This window comes from Gossypium hirsutum, chromosome D12, assembly GCF_007990345.1.
Source record: "Gossypium hirsutum isolate 1008001.06 chromosome D12, Gossypium_hirsutum_v2.1, whole genome shotgun sequence".
Classification (NCBI taxonomy): domain Eukaryota; kingdom Viridiplantae; phylum Streptophyta; class Magnoliopsida; order Malvales; family Malvaceae; genus Gossypium; species Gossypium hirsutum.
The window spans coordinates 58,416,377-58,433,820 of NC_053448.1; the positions used below are offsets into that span (position 1 = coordinate 58,416,377).

At 32.6% G+C, this 17,444-nt stretch overlaps 1 protein-coding gene and 1 pseudogene across 1 annotated transcript; one reads left to right on the forward strand and one right to left on the reverse strand.

Annotated features, from left to right (window-relative positions):
• Positions 1–11,310: 11,310 nt before the first annotated feature.
• On the forward strand, positions 11,311–13,299 carry LOC107947656 (sugar transport protein 1-like; annotated as a pseudogene).
• Positions 13,300–13,413: 114 nt separating this feature from the next.
• Positions 13,414–16,749, reverse strand: LOC107944574 (scarecrow-like protein 28). Its single transcript, XM_016878387.2, has 2 exons — positions 16,574–16,749; positions 13,414–16,343 (listed from the first exon to the last, which is right to left on the reverse strand). The coding sequence occupies exon 2, from the start codon at positions 15,773–15,775 to the stop codon at positions 13,763–13,765; it is 2,013 nt and encodes a 670-aa protein (XP_016733876.2). The 5' UTR covers positions 15,776–16,343; positions 16,574–16,749; the 3' UTR covers positions 13,414–13,762.
• Between the last annotated feature and the right edge of the window lie 695 nt (positions 16,750–17,444).

The following is a 17,444-nucleotide window of genomic DNA, read 5'->3' on the forward strand; positions in this document are numbered from 1 at the left end:
TAAAGTTAGGACCCAAGTGGAATTATCCAGATTTCTCTTCATTTTTCTGAATTCTCATCAGCTAAAACACCATGGAAGGGCTTCTTCAAGCTGGTTCTTCATATTTTTATTACAAGTAAGTTCAATTCTTGACTATTTCTTGAAATTTTTGTATTTTTATGACTTTTACAACTAGGCCCACTTGTTAAATCCATTAGTTTTTGATTTTATGAAAGAAGTTGAAAGTTGATATGAATATGTGTTGGAAGTATATGATGATTTAGCATGAAATTAGAGCTTTAAATTGTTCATATGCTGATTTTATTGAAAGAATTGAATAGAAAGTGAATGTTTGGGACCTAATAGTAAAAGAGTTTGAAGATAGAGTTATATGTGGAAATTCTGAATTTCAATAGTTGTGTAACAACTTATAATGTCTAGTAAAGTACTAATTGAGAAAATTAGATTAATTGAGGGGTTAATTGAGAAAGGACCGAATTGTATAAACTGTGAAATTTGGGGCAAAATGGAAATCAACATTTTGCACTAAAGCAGTTTTGGACAGCAGCAGTAGTGTAACTTTGAAAAATCACCAAAAATTGTAGAGATTGAATTAGAGGATGAATAAAATATGAAACTAAAGCTTATTGAGTCTAGTTTCTTATAAAAGAAATGATGTGGGCAATGGAATTGTAAATCATGAGATATAATAGATTTTGTGAGACAAGGTCAGAATGAATTCGGGTTCCCCTGTTCTGACTTTGGAAAATCATTAAAAATTGTACAAAAATGATTATGAGTTATAGTTTATATGGTTAGAATCCTTAATGAGTCTATTTTTAGAAGAAACAAGCTAAAACATCATCCGAATTCTGTACAATGAGATAATTAATTTTTAGTGAAGAGTGGTCGGAACTGTCAGACAGCGAAACAGGGGAAACTTTAAAGAATAAACTGTACTATTTGGCTGAACCAAAAATTATGAAAATTTTATGGTATGAATATATGTGAGTCTAGTTTCAGGGAAAATTAACGGATCTTAATTTGGAGCTCTGTAGCTCCGGATAAAAATAATTTAGTGACTCTGACTCGGATAAACTGCTTTGAATATACATGTTAGTGAATATTGAAATTATGGTTAATATTGTTTAAGTGTGTTATACACATTAAGGATGTGGAATGGAGAGGAGGAGGAGGAAAATTGGGAAATATATGAATGATTCGTGTATAAATGGTCATATGTTTGATTATAACTCATAAACGATGAAATATGAATGATGCTTATTTTTGTGCATTATTGGTCATGGTTTAAGCTCATGTGTGAAAATAAAGTTTCATAGTATGTGTGTATGGTATATTCAGTATATGATTTGGCATGAAATAATACCATGAATGGTTTATGAATTAACACATGTTGGTAAGCATGATATATGAATAAATGATCAAATTGAGCGGAACGCCGGATTTGAGTACTTCTGATCAAGTGACAAAGTGATAAGTGGTAGCTTTAGCTACACTTATCTGATCAAGTGACAAGTGGAAAGTGATAAGTAATAGCTTCGGCTATACTTATCTGATCAAGTGACAAAGTGATAAGTGGTAGCTTTAGCTACACTTATCTGATCAAGTGACAAGTGAAAAGTGATAAGTAATAGCTTCGGCTATACTTATCTGATCAAGTGACAAAGTGATAAGTGGTAGCTTTAGCTACACTTATCTGATCAAGTGACAAGTGGAAAGTGATAAGTAATAGCTTCGGCTATACTTATCTGATCAAGTGACAAAGTGATAAGTGATAGCTTCGGCTACACTTATCTGATCAAGTGACAAGTGAAAAGTGATAAGTGATAGCTTTAGCTACACTTATCTGATCAAGAGACAGAGTGATAAGTGGCTACACTTATCTGATCAAGAAACAAAGTGATAAGTGGCTACACTTATCTGATCAAGAAACAAAGTGATAGGTGGCTACACTTATCTGATCAAGAAACAAAGTGATAAGTGGCTACACTTATCTGATCAAGAAACAAAGTGATAGGTGGCTACACTTATCTGATCAGGGACAAGTGATAAGTGATCATACGTAAGACCATAGTTATACTATGGCAAAGTGAAAGTGAAGTACTCAATTTTCCGTAACCGTTCCCTAATTTGATTAAGGATGGTAAATGACAAATGGGCCCAAAAGAATTAAAGTAAATGGATAAGTGGTAGTGTATTTATATCAGGACGATGTTGTTATTCAAACTAAAGTGATATTTTCATTGCTAAATTGAGAATTTCATAAATGTGTTATTGAATGGTATAATCAATAAACATTGAGTTAAATGGTAAATACGTATTAGTTTTGAATTTGATGTCATTGAATTGCACGTGAATTAAATGGAAATTGCTAGTGATATGATTTAAATTATGAGCATGAGAAATTGCGAATTGAATGAAATGGAAATGAAGCATTAAATTGCATGAGTATGTATCGGGTCTCGCGGGCCCTAATTATTATGATTATAATATTTTGAGGATATATTGGGAAAAGTTATAGAAACATGTTAATTATTTTGAAAGTTTTAATTTTGATGAAATTTTATAACTCGGTTAAATACGTTTACAAGTGTATGTGTTTTGGTAATGCCTCGTACCCTATTCCGGTGTTGGATACGGGTAAGGGGTGTTACATTTAGTGGTATCAGAGCTACGGTTTAGTCGGTTCTCGGACCAAACATAGCATATGTGAGCCTAGCTATACATGCCACGTTATTACTCTTGATGATGTGATATCTCCGGGCTCTAACGAAATTGCTTTGTTAAGACAGAGATGATTTTCGATCGAGCTATTTTCGATAATGCTAAAAATGATATTGAGATAAATGAAATATGCTCACGTTATGTTGGAATTTGGAAAGGTAAGTATAAAAATTTGTGATATGGATGTGTTCATGTATGAAAAGAGATGACTATAAGTTAAAAAAAAAAAGTTTATGTTGTGACAAGCTCATCCAAGTATGTTAGTGATTATATAATGCTATGTGCTCAACATATTTGATTAAGTGAATATGATAAGCAAATTTACTTAAATAGATGGAACGTGTGTATGTACATCTGCTTGAATAAGTGAAATTAGTATGTTCATATGATAGAATCTTATGTTTAATTGTTAAATTAAAGATAATAAGATATTTTGTTTTATGTCTAAACCATGAATATTATAATAGTATGAAAAATTGAATTGGAAGTCAAATTGAGTAGAACGCAGGAATGAGTACTTTCGTTCAGTGATATGTGATGAATTGACGGAAAAGACCATGGTTTGACCATGGCAACATGTGAACATGTGATTATGTGATTCCGTGTAAGACCATAGCTGGGCTATGGCATCGGTAAGTGATATGTGTGATATGTGATTCCGTGTAAGACCATAGCTGGGCTATGGCATCGGTAAGTGATATGTGATTTCGTGTAAGACCATAGTTGGGCTATGGCATCGGTATGTGATTTGTGATTACGTGTAAGACCATAGTTGGACTATGGCATCGAGAAAACGAAGTACTCAATTCCGTAAGACGTTCTCTAATTTGGCAAATGTCGGTAAGTAAAATAGAAGCCAAGTATTGGAATTTAATTAGATATTAACGTTGAGCTTGAGTAAGTAAATTCGTTGTGTGAAATTGTGAGTGACAGAAAACATTTGTAATAAATAGATGTGTTAATTTGCTTGGAATGAATTACGTGGTTATGATGGTATTACATTGATGATGAATACAAAATCATATATATATATGTATCTATGAGAGCAAGTTGAAAGATTTATGACTTCACCATCACCCCCTTATCAGTATTGTTCTATGACGAAAATTATCTTGATGAGACAGATATGTTTTTCAACTGAGTTAATTCTAATAGTATAGAAATAAATACTAAAATGTTTGAGTGAAAATGTATTGATTATGAGTTGAAACTCATAAAGGTATGGATCAAAGAATAAAACATTTTTTTATTGATGAATGTTATAATTATACAAGCATATGAGTTATGATATTTGGATTATGATGCTATATAGAAATTTTGATTGTGAATTAGTGATTTGAGTTAGAATTTTGTGTTGAGAACAAAAGTGATTAAAAGCAAATGTTTATTAAATGCTTTGAGAATGTGAACTTAGTAATGAATTGGCTATTTGTGATGGTATGTGTTATGCGCATTTATGTGTAAGATAAATTTGAGGCTTTACTACACTCACCCCCATATTAGTAAAATGTTACAATGAAATTTGTGAGATTTTGGTTGAATAAGCTTACGAGTGTAGTGTTACAGAAGTTCGTGTACGGGAGAATAATAATGTGGTCGGAAAAGTGAATGAATTAGAAAATGAGGACAATATAAAAAGAGAGAAATATTTGATAGTTCTGAAAACTACTCAGGTTATCAAAATGGATATCATTCTATATGGATTGTAATTTTTCGATACTTTGTGTAGCTTCAGATGCTGAAATATCGCTATCCTGATTTTCTTATGAATCTATGTGATTATCTGTAAAAGATATGAAAATCCAAAATCATGTGTGAATTTGAAATATACTGTGGAAGTAAATCATTAACCTACCATCTGGTAAGATTTTCGGGGACGAAAATCCCTAAAGGGGGGGAGAGTTGTAATAGCCCGATTTTAGGCTTAGTCGGAACAGTGGTTTCGGGACCACAAATCCGACGAAAAAAAAAATGTAATGGCTTGAATTTTCAGAGGTGTCGGAACGGTGATTCGAGATCACTAAATTCGACAAATGGGTAGAAAATATTATTAATTTAGTAAGTATAAGTTAAATATGAAGTTAGGAAAATTTTTGAAATAGTGAATAGTGCACTAGAAATAAATATTAAAATAATTAGAATCGAAATGAGGTATCAAGACCTCGGGGATTTTAAACTGAGCCATAAATATTTTTATAAATATTCATGGAGTGTTAAAAAGTTAGTATTAAAGTTTCGTTAAGAAATTTTAAAGTTCCGATAATTAATTGAACAAAAAGGACTAAATTGTAACAAATGCAAAATTTTGGGAAATGATTAAATAGCTTAAATGATAAAAGGAAGAGGGCTTTAAAGGCAAATAGACCCAAGGTCTATTTGGGCTGGACGGCAGAGGCATGAAATCAGCAAGAAAGTAAGGAGAATTAAGGGCAAAATTGGAAAATTGCAAAATTTGCTTAATAAAGTTAGGACCCAAGTGGAATTATCCAGATTTCTCTTCATTTTTCTGAATTCTCATCAGCTAAAACACCATGGAAGGGCTTCTTCAAGCTGGTTCTTCATATTTTTATTACAAGTAAGTTCAATTCTTGACTATTTCTTGAAATTTTTGTATTTTTATGACTTTTACAACTAGGCCCACTTGTTAAATCCATTAGTTTTTGATTTTATGAAAGAAGTTGAAAGTTGATATGAATATGTGTTGGAAGTATATGATGATTTAGCATGAAATTAGAGCTTTAAATTGTTCATATGCTGATTTTATTGAAAGAATTGAATAGAAAGTGAATGTTTGGGACCTAATAGTAAAAGAGTTTGAAGATAGAGTTATATGTGGAAATTCTGAATTTCAATAGTTGTGTAACAACTTATAATGTCTAGTAAAGTACTAATTGAGAAAATTAGATTAATTGAGGGGTTAATTGAGAAAGGACCGAATTGTATAAACTGTGAAATTTGGGGCAAAATGGAAATCAACATTTTGCACTAAAGCAGTTTTGGACAGCAGCAGTAGTGTAACTTTGAAAAATCACCAAAAATTGTAGAGATTGAATTAGAGGATGAATAAAATATGAAACTAAAGCTTATTGAGTCTAGTTTCTTATAAAAGAAATGATGTGGGCAATGGAATTGTAAATCATGAGATATAATAGATTTTGTGAGATAAGGTCAGAATGAATTCGGGTTCCCCTGTTCTGACTTTGGAAAATCATTAAAAATTGTACAAAAATGATTATGAGTTATAGTTTATATGGTTAGAATCCTTAATGAGTCTATTTTTAGAAGAAACAAGCTAAAACATCATCCGAATTCTGTACAATGAGATAATTAATTTTTAGTGAAGAGTGGTCGGAACTGTCAGACAGCGAAACAGGGGAAACTTTAAAGAATAAACTGTACTATTTGGCTGAACCAAAAATTATGAAAATTTTATGGTATGAATATATGTGAGTCTAGTTTCAGGGAAAATTAACGGATCTTAATTTGGAGCTCTGTAGCTCCGGATAAAAATAATTTAGTGACTCTGACTCGGATAAACTGCTTTGAATATACATGTTAGTGAATATTGAAATTATGGTTAATATTGTTTAAGTGTGTTATACACATTAAGGATGTGGAATGGAGAGGAGGAGGAGGAAAATTGGGAAATATATGAATGATTCGTGTATAAATGGTCATATGTTTGATTATAACTCATAAACGATGAAATATGAATGATGCTTATTTTTGTGCATTATTGGTCATGGTTTAAGCTCATGTGTGAAAATAAAGTTTCATAGTATGTGTGTATGGTATATTCAGTATATGATTTGGCATGAAATAATACCATGAATGGTTTATGAATTAACACATGTTGGTAAGCATGATATATGAATAAATGATCAAATTGAGCGGAACGCCGGATTTGAGTACTTCTGATCAAGTGACAAAGTGATAAGTGGTAGCTTTAGCTACACTTATCTGATCAAGTGACAAGTGGAAAGTGATAAGTAATAGCTTCGGCTATACTTATCTGATCAAGTGACAAAGTGATAAGTGGTAGCTTTAGCTACACTTATCTGATCAAGTGACAAGTGAAAAGTGATAAGTAATAGCTTCGGCTATACTTATCTGATCAAGTGACAAAGTGATAAGTGGTAGCTTTAGCTACACTTATCTGATCAAGTGACAAGTGGAAAGTGATAAGTAATAGCTTCGGCTATACTTATCTGATCAAGTGACAAAGTGATAAGTGATAGCTTCGGCTACACTTATCTGATCAAGTGACAAGTGAAAAGTGATAAGTGATAGCTTTAGCTACACTTATCTGATCAAGAGACAGAGTGATAAGTGGCTACACTTATCTGATCAAGAAACAAAGTGATAAGTGGCTACACTTATCTGATCAAGAAACAAAGTGATAGGTGGCTACACTTATCTGATCAAGAAACAAAGTGATAAGTGGCTACACTTATCTGATCAAGAAACAAAGTGATAGGTGGCTACACTTATCTGATCAGGGACAAGTGATAAGTGATCATACGTAAGACCATAGTTATACTATGGCAAAGTGAAAGTGAAGTACTCAATTTTCCGTAACCGTTCCCTAATTTGATTAAGGATGGTAAATGACAAATGGGCCCAAAAGAATTAAAGTAAATGGATAAGTGGTAGTGTATTTATATCAGGACGATGTTGTTATTCAAGCTAAAGTGATATTTTCATTGCTAAATTGAGAATTTCATAAATGTGTTATTGAATGGTATAATCAATAAACATTGAGTTAAATGGTAAATACGTATTAGTTTTGAATTTGATGTCATTGAATTGCACGTGAATTAAATGGAAATTGCTAGTGATATGATTTAAATTATGAGCATGAGAAATTGCGAATTGAATGAAATGGAAATGAAGCATTAAATTGCATGAGTATGTATCGGGTCTCGCGGGCCCTAATTATTATGATTATAATATTTTGAGGATATATTGGGAAAAGTTATAGAAACATGTTAATTATTTTGAAAGTTTTAATTTTGATGAAATTTTATAACTCGGTTAAATACGTTTACAAGTGTATGTGTTTTGGTAATGCCTCGTACCCTATTCCGGTGTTGGATACGGGTAAGGGGTGTTACAAATCACAATTCTTGTGTTTTTGCTAGTAGTAACACTTGTGTCCAGGATCTTGTGGCTACAAGTATTACTTGGCAAGGAGTTATTTATCGCAGAGTTCACGAGGAATTCAGCCGTTCGTTATAGCATTGGCGACATGTTGGTCTCCTCCGGATCATGGATGGATTAAGATGAATTTGGATGGTGCAATGCCAATGAACGATGATAACACCTCAATTGGAGGTTTTTTAGGGATGTAGATGGTCATTGGTTATGAGGGTATTCCTTAAAAGTTAGCAAGGAAACGGTCTTTCGCATAGAAGCTTGAGCGATTCTTGAAGTTTTAAGTATTGCATGGGAGAAAGGTTACAGGCATTTGGAGATAGAATGCGACAACACACTACTTGTAGAGTCTGTTCTTACAGGTAGTGCTGCCAGTAGTAACCTAGTTGAATTACGTTTAATCAATACTTACCTTAAGAGGAATTGGAAGACAATAATCTGTCACATTCCTAGATCTCAGAATATGACTGCTGATCGAATGGCGAAATGTACTTATGATAATTAATTTGGGTTGAAGCTTTTCGAGGATCCCCCAATTTCGTTTCAAGAGATTTTATAATTAGATGGTAATTTCCTAAGTAGAGTTGTGTGATTTCATTGTTTTCGCTTAATGTTGTTTGTTTCTACTTTAAAAAAAAAACTTTAAACGTTATGTAATTTTTTCAATAAAAATATTATTTTTTCAACCATTTTTTTCTAATCTTTATTCAAACCCATAAAAATGGAGGAAGTTTTTTAAATTTAATTCTTATGTTTTTATGATAAAATAAGTTCCAAACATGTTTTCATTTAATAAACCTAAAAGGTTCCTTTAATAAACATTAGATTTTGTTATACCCACGAGTCACGTTGTGGGTGATAAGAAAAATATTATATGATAAAAATAATTTTTAAATTTATTTAATAATAAATATAGGTGTAAGTGGTAACGAACTTGTATTTTATTATTGTTGAACAAGTGTTTGATTATTAAATTTAATTGTTTTATTTAAAGATGATATAAAAATATGAAAAGATAAAGTGACATCATCATAATAGTAATTATAATTTAAAGCAAAGGGTATTTCTATAATTTCATAACTGAGTTGGTGACCCGGTCAAGGATGACACCAACTAAACAAAGTACTTAAATATGGTATATACTATATTTTGTCACACCCACAATGTGGGTGGAAGAAAATATTTTAATAAGGAATATAAGTGCTTAAAATATTTTTGTTTAAAATTTATTTAATAATGAAAATAGGTGGGGTGGTGAAGAACTTGTATTTTGATATAATTGAACACGCAGTTCAACCCTTGAATTTATACTTTCTTAATCTTTTGTTTAAAAAATCTTTCGTATAGAAGTATGGAAAGACAAAAATGATATTAATTATTATTAAAAAGAGATATATTTGTAATTTTATAACCAAGTAGGTGACTTATTAACGGTGAAACCAACTAACTAAATCGATTAGATATAAGTATTAGACATAGAAGAGTATATCGATATTTTCTAACTGTAATTTCATAACCCTCTGTTATGGTTTCTAGTCAAAAAAGTTAAATTGACGTTAAAAAATCCAACCAACTAGAGAATGCCACATAGTGGCTTTTATATTTTCATAAAAAATATTATTTAAATTACTTTTGGGATAATATCATATTTGGTACTTGTATTTTTATAAACTTTCAATATGGTACTTGTACTTTGAAATTGCCCAATGCGGTACTTATACTTTGAAAATGTCCAATTTGGTACATGAACTATTAATTTGTGTATTATTTGATACATGTACTTTCATAAAATGTCCAATTTCGTACTTATAAAGAGTGGAAGAATATACTAAAATGTAAAGAAAATCTGATGGTGAAAAATACTTAAATTTGGTGTTTAAGTTTCAAGATTTATTTGTAGATTTACAAAAATCTAGTGTTCTTTTGAAAAATAAATGTTGAAAATGAAAATAGGGGAGCAAAAACAAGAGAATGATAAAATTTCGACTCAAATGATTATTGGTGAGTAACGGCCATGGTGGTCGACGGTGGCCATTGACACTGAAATTCAGAAATCTTTTGAGTTTAGTTTAACTTTTAATTTGAAACTTTAAAAGGAAGATGGTTTGAATTTTAAATTAAGGAAAGTAAATGTAATTAAACAAAATTTTAATTAAAGTAGATTGTAAACAATTTTGAGTTTGTTTTTGTTTAGAGTATTGAGAACAAAAATACAAGAGAACTTAATTATTCTCTTTTCTTACATGAAGAACACCAACAAATTTTGTTAGATTTTTTGGGTTAAAAACATTTAATTGTTTTATGGAATTAATGAATTTTTATTTTTTATAATTTTTTAAAATTGATATATAAATACATGATAAAGATATATATATTTAATTAAAAATGCCATGTGGCATGTTTTTATTAGCCACTTATTTTTTTAATGGTGTTAAAAAAGTTAGACCAAAATATATAGTGGAATGATACTTTAGATACTAAATTGGAACAAAAAAAAAAGTATCAAAGTGAGAAAGTGATTATATTTTAGGAGTCAAATTGTGAATTATGTAAAAATAAAAAGAAACTATAGATTTAGATATTATAGATAGATATAGATGTTTTTTAGTTTAAAAAAATTAAAAAACAAAAATTATTTTTTAAAGTTAGAAATAGAAAATATCTCCCAAATAGTTTTAATAGTTTTTCAAGGTAAACTTAATATAACAGTTGATTATTTAAAATTAAATTAAGGGAAAACTATCAAAATAGTCACCTTTGTTTGTCTCAGGTTACGTTTTAGTCACTTATGTTTAAAATGTTACGTTTTAGCTACTTACGTTATCGTGTTGTAGCATTTTAATCACTGGGCGTTAATTATCGTTAGCGGTATATGAGTAAGCTGACGTGACAACATTAAATCATCATTTAAAATGAAAATTTTTGGTTAAATTATACCATTGGTACATATATTTTTTTAACGTTAAAGCACACATGAAAATAATCAGTTTAAAATTAAATTAAAATAAATGACAATAATTTTTTAAAAGAAGGAACCATTCATGCATTAATCGTTGAAGCACATTATATTTGTGTTTTACCTAATTATCACATTCTTTTTATATTTTCTGCCTTTTATCGATTATTACAATCCAAATATTTATAATTATCAAATTCCATTAACCAATAATCTTATTTTAATTTATATTTTTTTATAAATATTTCAAATAAATTTGAGATATTAACTTTTTAATTTGATGTTAATTTTTTAACTTATATATTTTTTCAAATATATTTAAGATATTGGAGGATAATTAAATTTGAAATAAAATAAGTAACTACTCTTTCTTTTTAAGTTTTTATCCACTCTTTTTTAATATGTTAATTAATTATATAATGATTTATCTAACATCCGTATATATATATATCTATATTTTAATCTGTGTAGAGGAAGTTAAATTAAATTTTAATTGCAATTCTTAAAAAATATATTTATAATAGAGTTATTCTTCAACTATAAACTCAGAACAAATGTTGAAGTAGGGTGGGTCTAATGTACATTATATAAAGTAAGTTTTAGCATCAACATTTAAGAATTTTGTTTAGTTTGTGATTTCCTTTGATTTAGCCTTCTCAATTAGAGATTATGGCTGGTGGAGGAGGTGTAACTTCGGGAAAAAATTATCCAGGAAAATTTACTTCCAAAGCTTGTTCATCTGCATTGTTGCTGCTTCAGGTGGTTTGATCTTTGGTTATGATCTTGGTATTTCAGGTAAAATGAGTTTTTCAATTTCTTTTTCTTCTTATTATTAAAGATGGCTCGGAGTATTAATTTTTAACAAAGCAAAATTTGTGTAAATTTGTAGGTGGTGTTACATCAATGGATTCTGTTTTAGAAAAATTCTTTCCAAAAGTTTACAGGAAAGAAATATCCGTTAAACCATCTGTCATCTGATGATCAATACTGCAAGTTTTATAGCTAAACACTAACCTTGTTTACATCTTCCTTATATTTGGCTGCTCTTCTTTCATCCATGACAGCCTCTTGGATAACCCAAGGTCTTGGAAGGAGGATGACGATGATGTTCGGTGGTTTATTTTTCGCCATTGGTGCTGTTATCAATGGCTTCGCTGAAAACGTACTCATGCTTATTATAGATCAGGTATTGCTTGGCTTTGGCATTGGATTTGCTAATCAGGTACGTGCTCACTATAGTTATAGCACTCTAAGTTGCAGTTGCATGGTAATTCAAGCATTCAATAATGATTTTTTTTTTGCAGTCTATTCCGATCTATTTATCTGAGATAGCTCCTTCTAAGTATCGAGGGGCTTTGAACATAATGTTTCAATTATCAATCACCATTGGTATTTTAGTTGCCAATTTGTTGAATTACTTTACTGCTAAGATCGAAGGTGGGTGGGGTTGGCGGTTGAGTTTGGGTGAAGCCGTTGTCCCTGGTTTGATCTTTTTCTTTGGTTGTTTTTTCCTCACTGACTCACCTAATTCATTGCTCGAATGCGACAAGTTCGAAGAGGCTAAAGTTCAACCCCAAAAGATCCGTGGTATTGATAGGAAGAGTTCAATGATTTGGCTAAAGCCAGTGAGGCAGCCAAGTTGGTTCAAAATCCATGGAGAGAGATTTTAACCAGGAAGTACAGGCCTCAGCTTATTTTTGCTATCTTAATTCCTTTATTTCAGCAATTAACCGGCATGAATGTGTTCGTGTTTTACGCTCATGTCTTGTTCAAGAGCATGGGATTTGGTAACAACGCTTCTCTCATGTCCGCATTAATTACTAGCATTGTCAACTTTTCTGCAACACTTGTTTCTATTGCCACTGTCGATAAGTACGGGAGGCGAACCCTTTTCCTCGAAGGTGGTCTTCAGATGTTGCTCTGTCAGCTTGTGATGACCGTTTCAATTGCTTCTAAATTTGGAACCAGTGGGAATCCAGGTGAACTTCCACTATGGTTTTCGATGCTAGTGGTGATAGCAATGTGCGTATACATAGCGGGGTTTGCGGGGTCCATTGGGTTGGTTAGTTCCTAGCGAGATATTTCCGCTTGAAATTCGATCAGCTGCTCAGAGACGTATAACAGTGGCCGTCAACATGATATTCACATTTTGCATTGCTCAAGTCTTTACCACCATGCTTTGCAATTTAAAGTTTGGGTATTTTATCTTCTTCGCAGTATGTGTGGTTGGGATGAGCATTTTTTTTTGTAAGTTTTTGCCTGAGACTAAAGGTGTACCAATTGAAGAAATGACCATCGTTTGGAAGAATCATCCTCGTTGGAGTAAATATTTCGTGGAGAAAGATTCAAGCTTTGGAATGGGAAAGATTTAATTCTATTTTTTTGTTTAATTACTTTGTTTTTTTTTTCATATTCTGTGTTTAATTTTTTTATTTAATGTAATTAGAACCAAAATTTGTTTTTAAGCTCTTTTATTTAGTATAATTAATATAATTTATTATTTAGTTTTTTTTAATAAAAAACTAATATACTGAAAATCGAGAAAAATGAAAGGGAATGCAGGAATGAAGAGAAATCAATTGAAATCTGAAAATAAATTTCCAACTACATAAATATAAATTGTTGATAGTTCTGATAATTTCTTTTCATACAATACTTCTGATAAATATTACAACAAATGAATAGAAAAAACTGCTGCAAAGAATTTTATGATGCATAAAGAATCAAATAATAAAACAGCAAATTAATTGACTCTGATACTACAGACTGATCTAAAAAGAATCTGTGCTGAAAACAAATGAATCGGTATGAATTTACTGTATGCAACAAAAGAATGAAAGAATAATGACAGATTTCTTTACCTGCAAAGAATGCCTGTGTACCCTTTTTTGTATGTAATGGAATCAAAATAGTACTCTGAAAAAACAATCAATTTGGCTGAGGAAATGAGGATGAGCTGCCTGCAACATCAATAGGTGTCCAAGCTGAGACTGAATAAAGTGGCTGATCTAACCAACTTAGAGTAAGCGCCCCACCATCTTCTCCTTGCTTTTTAACACTGTAGTTCTCACAAGTGTACATCTTCAACAGCATTTGGCTCTGAAGCAATTCTCTCTCACTAATCCCTATGCATCTGAACCTTCCTTGCTCCATCAGCTTCCTCCACTTTTCGAAACTCTCGTGCCTTTCGAACCTATCACTTCCTTCGCAAGCAATTATGTTCCGGATTTCCCTTGCAAACATCTCCTCTACTTTCATCCTAACTGGACTCTCCATTGGAAGGCTTGAATCGATGGAATCAAATATGGCAGAGTAGTACCTCAATGAATTGGTCACCCTTGCTTCTAAGCTTAGAACATTATGTTCAGCTTCTTGTTCTGCCATGACGACCACCGCAGGGTTCGTGCTACGAATAAGTCCCAACAAGTCCCTGAGAGCGCCTCCATTTCCATCATAAAGTGTCTTGTGCAGTTGAAACACACAATTCACAGCTACTGTCTCTTTCTCCTTTACATGGAGCATCCACAACCTCACATCTTCTAACCTGTCCACAACTGGATGGAACTCGAAAGGCAAATTCAATGCCTCGGCAAATCCCGAGAGCCTGTCTCCCGTTTCATTTAGTTCTTGCTTCGACTCACCGATTCCGGTAACTCTAACATGGCTTGGTGGATTAGCCCTTGAAGCTAAACTCTGGAACAAACTAGGCCATTGAAGCCCTTGCTTGATGTCGAAATCTATGATGTGAACCCTGTCTTTCCCTTCGAAGGCTCTCAACAATATCTCGTTTGATGTGAAGTGAAAGAATTTTGGAATCGGGCTTACCTGATTCAAGAGCCTCAATGCAGTACCATTATCATCATCAACCCGATCAAGCTCACGAGGGGTTGTGATATGAAAAATGTGAGGCCAAAGCCTTGTGACTCGAAGAGTCAAAGCTTCAGTATAGTAAGCAGTTAGACGGCTTATGGCACTGCCTCTTGGAGAAGCAAGATCCCCCAACTTAGCTATATAATGATTGATGGCAGCAATGTTCTTTGATCCAATTGCTTCAACACAAGCTGTAAGTAAGTGAATAAGCTCAAACCCCTGATGCTCCCTATGGTTGATCTCCTCCTCCCTATAAACCCCCACACCAGTACCCTCATGTGGGTAAGGATTCCCTGAACCATTGCCCACTTCATGTTCTGTGCCTTGCTCGTTTAACCGAAGTCCCAAACTATAACTCTCCGAAGAAGTACTCGATCCTGAAGCTTCCTTTACCGGCCTATGGATTGTCTCGACATCCTTTTCCCCGACGTCAGTGATTTCGGTTATTACTGACTCGGTCCAAGGATTGTTAGACAATGGCAAAGGCGGTGATATCACTTCACCAGGCACAAAACACACCCTTTCTTCATCCCCTGAAGCAGTGAGAGAGAAAGGAAGTTGAGGAGCATTATGGCCTGCGAAACTTGGTTGAAACCAAAACTCACCAGCACCAAGTTGGCCCAAACTCAAATTATCACCACCGCCTTCATGAATATCACCAGAGATCTCATTATGACAGCTACCCTTTTTCCTCTTTGCCCTCCTGTCAATGACTGACTCATCAATGAAACCTTCAGCAGCAAACCTCTTCAAACATTTACCTTTCTCCCAAAACTCATCCTTGATCTCTCTCCGCCCTTCATGTGCAGTAGTAGTCAATGGCGGCAGCCGGATATTCTGCTTGAGAGAACAACCGCTGGTCTTGGATTCAGTTGGTTTCTCCACAGAAAGGCCAACAGGCCTAATAGGCTGCGACCTTGAAGTGTCCTTGCGAGAAAAACTACATGGCAGGTCCAATCTTTGTGTGCTCATTGAAGTCGGGAAATGGCAAGCTTGAAACTGTGCTGACGCTTCACTCCTCAATCTATGCCTTGGTGACACCAATGTAGAACTAGAACAACCAGCCAACATTTCTCTACAACCCTCCTACTTTCTTTCTTTTTCAGTTCAATTTCAATTCACCCACCCCCAGTTTGTTTTCTCTATTTTCTTTCCCTATCTCTCTTTTGTTTCTATAAGTTTTCAAGCTATGTGGAATGTATGAGTTTTATGTATAAAATTCCTCTGTGTTCATATGAAACTTTGCATGTATAATTTGGACAAACTAAATCTAGAGAGATAGACAAATTCTAAGTGAGTGTGTGATTTTTCAACAAACCAAAAGAAATAAAAATAAGGAATCCGATATAAAGAAGATACAGAAATGTGTTACTATATGCAACAAAGAATTAATATAAAAGAATTTTCCCACCCCCAGAAAGAATCAAAGATTTGTTAAAGAACTACACTAAAACATTTACCACAAAACAATCATCGGATTCCCACAGAAAACTCAGCTACAATCAACAATGTAAAAAGCATACAACAAAAATGCATAAATTCTCAAACCTGGACTTGAGATCCTGAAAAACTTTGACACCCATCTCAGCTTTTGTGGTTTGCAACAACAACAACAACAACAACTCCATGCTAACTGAAACTGAAACTCAAAAAACCCAGCTTTGAAATCAAACTAAACTGAAAAACATATATCACTCGGAGCTCATAACCCAAGAAAACCAACTAGAGCTTTTTTAAAAGCCTTTTTACTATTGTTCTTGCTTCATGTTGTTCATTTTAACTCTTTGTTTCTACTACAGCTACTACTATAGTCTAGTAGTATACTATACTACACACAGACACACACACTTCACTAGTAAAAATACTTACCTCTTTCACCTTCACGTCTCCATCATTGCTTTTCCCTTTTCTTTTCTTTTTTTCCTTCTTTTTGGGGTTTCCTCTTCTGGGATTCATTTCAAAGCAGAAAAAATACCATGGTGAATAATAGTCTTTGTGACCGTTGGAGTGTTGTCGGTGAAATATGACCGTTAAGAGTGTTGCGGGAGTTGGTGTCTTAATTTTTTAGGGAATTTTCTCCTTGTACTATGACTGTTTTCTTTCCCTTTTTCTTTTCTTTTTTTTTTTGTGAAGAGTGTTGAGGTCCACGTGACGCACACGTGCTTGTCTCCTGATACCAATTAACCGTTGTGTCACCGGCTCTCAGCTCAGCATTTATACTTATTTTAAAGCATTCCACTGAGTTAGCTCGTGGTTAATTGGATACTAATAAGAAAATACCTCACTTTATAAATTAAATTTTATTACTTTTTAGGGGATTTTTATTAAAAAAAATGTATATAATAAAATTTAAACTTAAAATATCATAATATTTAATAATTTATCATTTTCATTTTAAATAAAATCTCATTTATTTATTACATCATTTTTTATAAATATGTTTCTTACATAATTTTTTGAATTACTCATCAATCTAATTATTATTTATTTTGGTAAGAAATATTATTGTTTGTTTCGTACCAATTGTGTTGTACCTTTTGTTTTGTCGTCTTATGAAAATTAACATTTTCTTTAACTTCCTAACCTGCCAATTTTAACATAATTGCAAACATGTGGCGCATGTTCAGCAACCATTAGAGGGTCTAATTATAGGTTTGTTTTATCTTTTACTTAAACTTCGACTGGTTTATGTGGGTCTGACCATTTTGTGTCTCTCATCCAACCAATAAAATCCTGCCAC